The sequence below is a fragment of the Motacilla alba genome, chromosome 8, assembly GCF_015832195.1.
Source record: "Motacilla alba alba isolate MOTALB_02 chromosome 8, Motacilla_alba_V1.0_pri, whole genome shotgun sequence".
Classification (NCBI taxonomy): Eukaryota; Metazoa; Chordata; class Aves; order Passeriformes; family Motacillidae; genus Motacilla; species Motacilla alba.
The window spans coordinates 24,430,971-24,442,094 of record NC_052023.1 but is presented as its reverse complement, the minus strand read 5'-3'; the positions used below and the strand labels follow the sequence as shown (position 1 = coordinate 24,442,094).

Genomic DNA, 11,124 nt, shown 5'->3' with positions numbered 1-11,124 from the left:
TAGCAGGGATCGAGCTCCTGTATCCGTCATGCCGACGAGGCCGTGCGGTCTCCCGTCCCGGCCGCGGCGCTGACGCGGCGCTGCCGCCACACCCAAGATGGCGGGCGGCGCGGCCGTGGCGGAAGCGGAAGCGCGGCCGGCGGCGGGCGGCGCAGTGCCGGAGCCATGGCGGCCGTGCTGCAGCAGCTCCTGGAGCGGGCCGAGCTCGCCAAGCTGCCCCGCGCCGTGCAGGGCAAGCTGGAGCGCTTCCTGGGCGACCAGCAGGGCGAGATCGACGGGCTGCGGGCCCGCCATGAGCGCTTCAAGGTGGACAGCGGTGAGCGTGGGCGGCGGGCCGCGGTCCCTGCGCCCGGGGAGGCAGCGCGGGCACAGCGCGGAACGCGGTGCTGGCTTCCAGAGGCTCTCGGGGTGTTCTGGGGGCTGTGAGGCCGGAGGGCGCTGGGAACGGGCCTGCAGTGGGACCTGATCGGTGTTTGTGTCGCTTTGGCTCCTGGAGTATATTTTTTTTTTCTTTTTTTTTCTCTTGCTGGTAGTTGTTTTCTTTTCCTCTCGCTGAGGGACGTTCAGGGTTAAAACTGCGTTTGAAGTGGGCTTAAAGAACAGCTTTTCGTCAGGTTTTTAATTTCCATTGGTACGCACAGGTCTGATGAGGAGCAGCTGAGGGAGCTGGAAAGGGGCTCAGCCTGGGAAAAAGGAGGCTCAGGGGGGACCTTGTGGCTCTGCACAACTCCCTGACAGGAGGGGACAGCCGGGGGGGTCGGGCTCTGCTCCCAGGAACAGGGACAGGAGGAGAGGGAACGGCTTCCATTTGCATCAAGGAAGGTTCAGGTTCAATATTGGGAAAAAATCCTTCACTGAAGGGGCTGTCCAGCCCTGGCAGGGGTGGAGGCCCCATCCCTGGAGGGATTTTAAAGCCGTGTGGATGTAGCATTTGGGGACATGGGTCAGTGGTGGCCTTGGCAGTGCTGGGCAGTGCTGGTTGGACTCTGATCTTAGGTGTCTCTTCCAACCCAAACAGTGCTGTGCTTCAACCTGCTTTGGTCCTCGTTGTGGAGGGGAAATGCAGCTTTGTTCACACAGCTCTCAAACAGCCTTAGGTTTATGTTTTACTGTTCAATCCCATTCTGTAAAATGGCCCTGATGGAATCAATGTTTTTATATTGATTTGGAGAGGAGGTGATCACAGAACAGCAACACCAGCAGAGAGCAAGGAGACAAGATTGTGAGGTTGTGAGTGTGAGTTAATTTGTGGAGGATGTGACATACTTCTCATACTTCATACTTCTTTACTCCCACCTTTCAGTTTTTCAGTCTCCCTCACGGTAGGATTCTCAGTAAATGTATTACTGAAGTGTGGTGTAAATTAAGGTAACCCACAGATTGCAGCAAGTTACTCTCTTCCAGATCCGTTCTTCTCCTGTGTGGCAGGAGGAGCAGCATTATTTGAAATTGTAGTGTATCAGAGCTTCCTCTGATAAACAATAATAAATAATAATAGAAATAATAATAATAATAATAAAATAAAGAAACAGTCATCCCTCAGTGTTTCCTTAGAAGTTCATCCTGCCCAAGAGTGGGATTAATTCTGCTTTTACTGAGTATTTCATGTTGAAGCTCCATGACACAGTTACTGTTTTAGATCACAAAAATTCACATCTAATTCTTTTTTTTTTTTTTTTCACTGCTAAGGGAATAGAGCTCAGGAATTAATTTTATGAAGTTTTAATGAAAAGTTTCCCCAGAATCAAATCCCTTGATACCTGGAAATATGTGGGTTTTATTGCACACGTATAGAAATACTCCAGAAATAAAAGAAGTTTTAAGCTGATGAGCCCACACTGCATAATTGGGCTGATACAATGTCTCTAGTTACATCAAAAATGTTTAAGAACTACTCAGATTAATTAAGCTCTTATTTGATGGGTCACTTCACAGAATCATGGAATGGTTTGGGTTGGAAGGGACCTTAAAGCTCATCTCATTCCAACCCCTGCCATAAGCAGGGACACTTTCCACTGGACCAGCCTGAAACATATCACAGTTTCTGCAAACATAGCACTTGTCATGCTAGCAAAGTGTTTTAAGCAGCATTCATTCAATGTGGAAATGCAGGTTTTTGCCTTCAAAAATGTTGTAGAGTTTTTTTCTCCCTTCCTTCAAATTCTGTTACAGTCTCAGTATTTTTATATATTCTCCTTGGTAAAGGTGGGAAAGAAAAAAATGTTTATTGTGTGAAACTGAGATGACTTTGTTGTTTTGCAGAACAACAGTACTTTGAAGTGGAAAAGCGACTGGCTCAGAGTCAGGAAAGACTTGTAAATGAGACCCAGGAATGTCAAACTCTGCGGGAGGAGCTTAAAAAGCTTCGTAAGTCTAACTGTGGAACATCCTTAAGTGCTGGGCAGGACATTCACCCTCCAGCCCCGTGTTGTGGGCACTGCTGCAGGGTTTGCACAGGAGCTGAAAATCTCCCATCAGCTGCATTTGTAGAGATGTGATTTGATGGTGTGTTCCAAGATTAATGGAATCTTTGGTTCTCATGGCAAAAAAGCCCCTTGCTGGGTAGTAGCAGTACAGTGGGCTGCATACTCACAAAAGGTGCTTCTGCTCTAAGCATCGCCTTAGTCTGCCTCAGGACCCCTAGTCCATCCAGGCCGAGCTCTGGCATTCTTCTCTCTCTTTTGTTAAAAATGTTTGTCAGGGAAATTGTGACTCTGTTGCATTAGGAGGGTGGGTTCTGTCACATCCCAGTGGAGATCCCTCACCGCTGTTCCTTCCCCCCCAGATGAGCAGCTGAAGGTGCTCAATGAGAAGAACAAGGAGCTCGAGGCCGCCCAGGACCGGAACGCGGCCGTGCAGGTACTGCTGGGCCTTGGCCAGGAGCTGACATCCTGGGGCTCCCTGGCCCTTTGCAGCACAGAGTGCACGCAGTTCCCCGGGGACAGCATCAGGATCAGCACCAGGGAGGTGTTTACATGTCCATGGGGTGTGTGTGTGGAGGAAAATTGCAGGAACTTTTAAAGTAAAAGGCAATGTTTTAGCACACTGAATGACAGGTGAGCAGGTGCTTTTGTTTCAGTTTGGATGGATTGTCCAATTCCAGCTGAAACCTATTGTGAAGTGACTTTAACCCAAACCTCCAAAATTCAGTCAAAGGTATAAACAAGAGTTCTGTTTTCCCCATCCTTTCCCACACTCTGGCACAGTTTTTCTTGTGTTACGCCCAAAAGTCACTGGGTTGCAGGATGAGTCACTTGAGCTGACTGATCCAGAAGAACAGTAATTTTGAAGCAGGAAGCTAAAACAAGTTAATTAGATTGATTTTTCCACAATGAGAGATGGATCTCGTTGTTTCCCCAGAGGAGCTTACCTGGGCCTGACTGAGGTGCTTTGTAGTGATAGCTTTAGGGCAGAGACAGCGTGGCCTGTAAATGATCCAAGATTGTTAACTTTGTTTTGATTTTTATATTCGTGCATGTAAATTGCATTGTTTGGTTGTTTATATTGGTGCATGTAAATTGCATTGTCATTTCTTGTTTACTCTGTTACCCCTTTTATTTAACCAAACAAAGCTGTTCCAGGAAATTCTTGATTATTACAGCTGTCTTTCTAAGAATATTAAATTGAAATAAAGTTTTGAACAGCTCCATTGTGATTTCCCTGCCCACTCTAAGCCTCTTATCCCAGTGTTCAGTTGGCTGGAGCAACTCACTGAGGTTTAGCTCGCTGCTGTGTTGTTCTGAGTGTAAGCAGAGGCCATAAACTGTTCCAGAGAGCTGATCACATTTCTTTTTTGCCTTTCTGCAATCTTTTTCAGAGCCAGTTAAGTCGAGAGAAGGAAGAACTGGAAGCTGAGAAGAGAGACTTGGTCCGGACAGCTGAAAGGCGATCTCAGGAAGTTGAACATTTAAATGGTACAGCCAGGAGCACAGTCAATAAATACCAGGAAATAACACAGTCATTGCAGAAAGACAGCAGTTTGGTGCTTGTTTTGCTCCATTTAAAAATGTGCCTTATACAGTATCTTGGTGCCCAACATACAATTACATACAAAGTATCTTGCCTGTTGTCATTCTTTACAATTTAGTAATTACAGCTGTTACACACCAGGTTTTTCTAACACTGATTTCCCTCTTCCAGAGGATGTTAAACGTTTAAATGAAAAGCTCACAGAGGCGAACACAGAAAAGGCAAAACTTCAGCTGAAGTTGGATGAGCTTCAAACATCAGATGTTTCCATGAAGGTGAGGAGGGCTTTATAAGCACAGTGTGTGTTCTGCATTGTTTGTGTGTGATGTAATCACCATTTTGTTATGATTCCTTGGAAAGTAGGTCAAGTGAGTGCCTGTTATTTACAGCAAATTCTTTTATTATTAAAAAACAAGTTGGTGGCATGACTAGAAGTAAGATTTGCACTCCTGGAAGGCAGAAGGTATCAGGCTGGGCAAGCATGTCCAGGCCTTCTTGGTGGCAGTGGAAGGAAGGACTGCTAGGAAGGACTTCAGCTCCATGAAGGGAGGTGGAAAGGAGAAAAATAATGAGCTGTGAATCTGTAACATTACTCTGTGGGCAGAATAAACTCCATAAAGAGAGGAGGAAAGGACAAAAACCTCAGTATCATAATTAATTTCCTTTGAAAGGCTACTAATCTTGTTTATGTTCCCAACTAATGTAAACTTGGAGGAAACTAACTCAAATGGCAGAAATTTCTCATTGCTTGATAGTAGTAACTTACTACCAGTGTAATAAGGAGCACTGCCTGTATTTACCAAATTACAGTGTATTTTTGCTACTCCTTCTCTAATCAGAGTAGTTTAATTGGCTGCTTTGTTTTCTGTGGAACCACTACAATCACTCTGTGCAATTCTCCTTTCAGTACCGAGAGAAAAGGCTGGAGCAAGAGAAAGAGCTGCTGCAGAACCAGAACACATGGCTGAATGCTGAGCTGAAAGCCAAAACAGATGAGCTGCTCCATACTGCCAGGGAGAAAGGCAATGAAATCCTGGAGCTCAAATGCAGTCTGGAGAACAAAAAGGAGGAGGTAATGTAATTACTGAGTTGTCATTTCTTAGAAATTATACCACCTGATTAACTGTATTAAACAAAGCCAATACTTTATTGACTGTATGTGAATGACCCTATGTGCTCTTTCAGGAACTTTTGGGTCTGTTTTTATTTTTAAGTTAAAAACAATGAGACAAGTATTTTCCAAAATAAACTGGACTAGGAGCTAAAAATCTTACATAGTGTTCGTATTTCTTCTCTGAATAGGTTTCCAGAATGGAGGAGCAGGTGAACAGCTTGAAACAGTCCAATGAAAACCTCCAGAAGCATGTTGAAGAACTTTTGAATAAACTGAAGGAGGTGAGACAGCTTGAAATATGTTAAATGGCATCACAGTTGCTCCTACAAATCAAACAATAAAATGAGTGAAAAAGAAATAGTGGAATGCTTCCTACCTGTCTCCTCTTTCATTTGCCAGGCAAAAGAGCAGCAGACAAGCATGGAAGAGAGATTCCACAATGAACTGAATGCCCACATGAAATTATCCAACTTGTATAAGGTGAGTTTCTTAATTCCATTATAACTGTAGTAGGGTCCAAATCTTACATAATGCGGGCCAATTTGGAGGTTTTTTTCCCCCCACAAAATTTGGATGTGGAAAGGCTGACTTCCATTGCAGGACTTTGTGAAACATGCAAAACATTGTTTTCTTTGCTGCTGTCTTAGTCAGCATTTAGACTCTTACATTGTTTGGATTATCTTGGAGAATAAGAAAAACTGAGGTTGATGTAGTTATTTTATGCCAACTATTTTGAGGCTTCATTTTATAAAAATGTGGTTATCTTAGGATCTATTGGAAGGTAAAAGTTTATGTGGAAAGTATGACTGTGGAAGAGATTTTTCTGTTAGCAGTTCATTTATGAACGCTGCGAGTGTTGGTGACTTGGTTAGGACCCAGCTGAGTGTCCTGTACTGTGTCAAAACCACATCATCTGAACAAATAATATTTGTTCTGTTTGCTCAAAGAGTGAAAAAATACCCTGTAGCCTTCTGACTAAGTCAGCTGAAATGTACAACTGCTTGCTCTTTGGTTTGCACGTTTTAGTGCACAGGTTACTGAGCTCTGCTTTGTGAGCTTTCTTGCACAAACACCAAATAAACATTGTACAGCTTTGCACTTGGGAGCTCTCAAGCTGGAAGCAAAGAAACATAAACTGTTATATAATGAGTCCCTAAAAATGCCATATTTTTCAGACTGTTTGAATTAGAGTACTGAAAATTCCCAGTTTTCTTTAGTCAGAAGAAGGAAAGAGCCAGCAGCAGCTGTAAACAGCTAAAGGCCATACATTTTATTGGGAATTGCCACATCAAATCAGTGTCTGATGCTTCCTACTCTCAAGCAGTTTGCATCAACGTGAGTCAATCCACATGGAAAAGACTGCCCAGCTTGGGTGACTCTTTCAACATTTTTTTGCAGAAAACTGTGTTCATGATTTGTGGTCAGTTTAGGCTTTCTTGTAAACATGGGGCTGCTGTTGCTGTGTACTAAAGGTGAGCTAAAATGCTTTCTTCAGAGCGCTGCTGATGATTCAGAGGCGAAGAGCAATGAGCTGACAGGAGCAGTGGAAGAGCTGCACAAGCTCCTGAAGGAGGCAGGGGAAGGTAAGCTGGCAAAGGGAGGAGTGCAGTTGGGCTCCTTGAATTACCTTGATGCTCTGAAAAATGGGGGTTTTGTGTTCCTGAAAGGAATTTCATTGGGCTTTTGGTATGATGGAAATATCAGTCCCTTTGTAACAAAAACTGTACCTGACTAGTTGAATTTACTGAGAGTTGGGGAACTATTTTCAAATACACCTGGAATTTTACTATGGATTTTGATGAAAGGGTCTAATTTTGCAAGATATGTCTTCATTTTAGCTTTTTGGCTTAGGTTCCTTTTCACTGCTAAGGACAGTTGATATTTTTGCCCTTTTCTAAGCAAAGGTGATAGGCAGTGGTTCATGCTTTTCTCACACTGCTGGGTTTTCTTATCAGCATGAACTTCTGCAGATCATATAAAGCAAAATTTAAGGTACACAGCTAAATACTGATACTTTTGAAATAAAAATCAATCACAACACATAACCTGCTTGTCTAATTTAATTTTAGCTAATAAAGCAGCCCAGGAGCATTTGGCTGAGGTGGAGAAGTCAAAAGCAGCCATGGAAAAGGAGCTGAGAGAGAAGATCAGTAAGCTGGAGAAGGAGCTGGAGAATGCCAATGATTTACTGTCTGCTACAAAGCGCAAAGGTAGGAGCAGCTGGCACCTGAAATACAGAAACTCTTGGGCTTTCATGATCTTTCAAGGATATTGTGCTAAATTTCTCTAAGAGCCAGCTGCATTAATCTAATGTCATCTTTGGAAATTTTTAATAATTCATTTTAGAAGCTGTTTCATATATAAACATATGCTTATATATGTATATAAATATGCTCCCCTCAGCAGAAAGTGAATTTCTGTCATAGTTTTTTGAAATTTTAGCTCAGTTAAACTTCAGCTTAGTGAAGTTTTTCTTTTGTTAATGTGTTATCTTTTCAAAGTAAATGGAGAGGAAACTTTTCTTCAAGGCTGAATCAGCATGCTTTTAGTGGATTTCTGGAGAGAAAAGTGGAGATGATAAATTAGTCTTATTTTCCTCTTTAAAAAAAAGGCAGCAGTGAACAAAACTCTTGTCCTTAAATTTCTGCCTAACATTAAATTTTGCTCAGTATTCGCTGTTTTAGCTCTGTCTTTTTTGTTGTTTGCTACATATCCACAGCTCGTAAAGGATAGAGAGCAGGAAGGAACAGAGGCATGGAGTACATTTGGTTTATCCCTGTATTAATTTAATGAAGATAAACCAGTGCTCTGCTGCTCCAAACCTTTGACAGTGTGCTAAAAAACCTGAGGTTAAGCTTTGCTCCGGCTATTTCAACTGCTCATGTTCTCAAATTATTTTTATTTTAGGAGTCCTAGAAGTAACAGCTTTTCAGCAATTCAAATAAAGCCAGTCAGATCTGATATTTAAGAGTATTTCTGGTAGGGATTATTGCAGCTTTTGGTTGGTAATTGTGGGGTTGTGTCTCCAGGAGCCGTCCTGTCCGAGGAGGAGCTGGCAGCCATGTCTCCCACTGCTGCAGCAGTGGCCAAAGTGGTCAAGCCTGGCATGAAGTTAACTGAGGTGAGTGAGCCCAGCCTCTCCAGCAGCAAAGCCCTTGGATGCCATTAGTGACACTCTGAGAACAGAAAGGCTCAGGCTTGGGGCACTCTTGGGGTTTGGAGTCATGCCTCATGAAGGCAAGGAGGTCTTATTTGAGGTAGAATTCTCTTGCTGAGTTACTGAGATCTTTTTCAACATGCCTTAGAGGTTTTCTTTAGTAGATCAAATTAAGAAATAGGTGGGTTTTGTTAATATAAACTTACTTTCTGTACACATTTTTGGCAGGAGCAGCCTTTTTTGCTTACTTACATCATCTTTAATCTGTACTGCTGTGCTTTTGGCCTATACTTGTAAACAATTAACATAACAATAGGTCATACAGGTTCTAGGGGGTTTGACACTTCTGTTTATACAATTTGTGGTGTTATTATTTGTTACTGATTGTTTTATCCAGTGGTTAAATTCCTTTATGCTGTGTTACTGGTTTTGATATTTCTGTTGTCTTAAATTTGCTTTAAACTTACAACTTTTACATAGAATTATTTTATTGCAGACAGTTGCACTATACAGGTTGCCATTTTAAAATTAATATGTGTAACTTCTTTTCTGTGATATGAGTCCTAGAACCATATTTTAAAAGTCCAGCTTGTTTTTCTGAATTAACTAGTTCAGTTGTATAAAATTCCAGTGCCTTAAGGTATGAATTGTATCATTACCTGTCGTTCTTTTTAAAGATATATGTACAGGCATATCAAAACCAAACCAAAACCTTTTTGTTGCAGCTGTACAATGCCTACGTAGAAACTCAGGATCAGTTGCATATGGAGAAGCTGGAGAATAGGAGAATCAATAAATATTTGGATGAAATAGTGCAGGAAGTAGAAGCCAAAGCCCCAATCTTAAAACGTCAGCGTGAAGAATTTGAGCGTTCCCAAAAAGCCGTTGCGAGTCTGTCTGCAAAGCTTGAACAAGCTATGAAGGTCAGTGTAAAATGAAAGAGCATGTATAATTTTGGAAAGCAAAATAATTTTAAAATCTTTAAACCAAATTGCTGTTTAAGTGTATGATATGGATCTTTCAGTCAGTTTTTATTATGGGAAAAGACGTGTTGGACTTCCTGACTGGTCATTTCTGGAACTGTACAAAGTATTTCACAGAACCAACATATTTTGTAGTATTTTATGGTGGTGATTTAGTCTCTGATTTTCTGGGAGAGTAGATTTACTGTAAACAAAGTTTAGTGTTTATTTGACATAAAATTAGACTTCAGTGCTCCCTTCCCACTGGTTTTAAAGCATGCACCAGTACATTACAAAAGAACGTGGCTTTTGATTCCAGAACACCTGGAGTTTAACTTAGGGAGTGTAACTTTAAGGAGAAGTTTGGTTCCCCAGACATGTCTGCACATGCTGTTATCTCTCTGGAAAGGAATGTGTCCAGTCGAGGTGTGACGTTTACTCGTGTTGGTGTGCTTGCAGGAGATCCATCGCCTGCAGGACAGCGCCGACCAGGCCAACAAACACGCCTCCTTCTTTGAGAGGGAGAGCCAGAGACTGGAAGTGCGAGTGAAGGATCTCTCCCAGCAGGTACAGGAAACGTTGCTGTGGTTAAATGTGATGCTTGCAGTTGTGTATTTATGTGCTGCTGCATTTCAGATGTTTTCTTGGAAGTTGCATTCAGCCACAGTCATGGAGACTTTGGTTGTCCTGAGTTACCTTAGTGACATTAAAGTGTCTCCTCAGGACAGCTTTCAAAACTGGAGTAAGTTTAGCTGGATAAAAGTGGTGCTGCTTTAGGATAATATTGTTAAGCATCTGATGTGGAAAACTCATCTATATAAATTTTTTGTTAGATTGGACTGTCCTGTGATCTGTTCACAGAACTGAACAGTTTATGTACTTTCCATTTGTTGCCTTTTGCCAGGCTGTTTTTTCTGTCACATAATTAGCTTACAAGGATTTATTGATTATAATTGTTTGCACATTTTAGGGAAAACCCCTTAATTTCCAAGTCCTTTATTCCCAACATATTGGTTTTTCACAGCAAACTTTAGAGTCTGTACAGGCCTTACACGAGGACTATTTATTCTCTTTTAGATCTGTGTGCTGTTAATGGAACTGGAAGAAGCCAGAGGCAACCATGTGATCCGTGATGAAGCAGTGAGCTCTGCAGACATCAGCAGCTCTTCTGAAGTGATCACTCAACACCTGGTCTCCTACAGAAATATCCAAGAGCTTCAGCAGCAGAATCAGCGTCTCCTGGTGGCTCTTCGGGAGCTGGGGGAGGCAAGAGAAAAAGAGGAGCAAGAAACAACATCCTCTAAGTAGGTCACCCCTTCCTTTTCATTAACTTTGTACTAATTAGTGACAGAGATTCATTCAAGCATTTTCCTTTTTTTTACTTCTGATAGTATTAATTGCGTGCAGCAGCTAAATAACTCATAAAAGCAAGTTCTTATTAACCTACAGGACCTTCAGGTTTGTATTAAAATGGCTTTATAGCTTTTTATCTTACAATAGGTCCTGTCATCAAAACCTGAAGTAAAAATAATTGCCAGTCTTCTAGTGACTGATTTCACACAACAGAGCTGTTTTTCAAAAAGACAAGTTTTTATTCCTGTTAGCTGAACAAAAAACTGCATGTGTGCATATCTAAATCACTACTGTAAAGGCCACAGGTGTGAATTCTATGTGAAAGGTTCTTAGCCTGACTCTCTGCTCATGCTACTGACATTTTTGAAGTTATTCACATGAATAGAATTCTGCTGTTCAGGAAAGAGGCCTGCTTTCTTTTTCATCTGCAAATGGCAGCCCAAAGGCCTGTCTCCTGGAACTTTGCAGGATTCTGTCATAGGTTCACAGAATCATTAAGTTTGAGAAAGATGTCCAGGATCGAGTCCAAACTATGCCCCAGATGTCCCCAGCCCAGAGGACTGAGTGCC

The 11,124-nt window shown here is 42.1% G+C and overlaps 1 protein-coding gene across 4 annotated transcripts in view; it reads left to right on the top strand.

The window, feature by feature from the left end:
* The first annotated feature begins 126 nt into the window (after positions 1–126).
* TPR (translocated promoter region, nuclear basket protein) overlaps positions 127–11,124 on the top strand; it is a 33,611-nt gene continuing 22,613 nt past the window's right edge. For all 4 annotated transcript variants that reach the window (XM_038144321.1, XM_038144323.1, XM_038144322.1 and 1 more), the window contains exons 1-14: positions 127–316; positions 2,263–2,367; positions 2,786–2,859; positions 3,818–3,914; positions 4,141–4,244; positions 4,877–5,041; positions 5,272–5,364; positions 5,483–5,563; positions 6,579–6,666; positions 7,153–7,293; positions 8,113–8,204; positions 8,966–9,163; positions 9,662–9,769; positions 10,280–10,506. In XM_038144321.1, the coding sequence (XP_038000249.1) occupies positions 166–316; positions 2,263–2,367; positions 2,786–2,859; positions 3,818–3,914; positions 4,141–4,244; positions 4,877–5,041; positions 5,272–5,364; positions 5,483–5,563; positions 6,579–6,666; positions 7,153–7,293; positions 8,113–8,204; positions 8,966–9,163; positions 9,662–9,769; positions 10,280–10,506 (1,724 nt within the window). In that variant the 5' untranslated portion in view covers positions 127–165. The remainder of the gene's footprint in view (positions 317–2,262; positions 2,368–2,785; positions 2,860–3,817; positions 3,915–4,140; positions 4,245–4,876; positions 5,042–5,271; positions 5,365–5,482; positions 5,564–6,578; positions 6,667–7,152; positions 7,294–8,112; positions 8,205–8,965; positions 9,164–9,661; positions 9,770–10,279; positions 10,507–11,124) is intronic.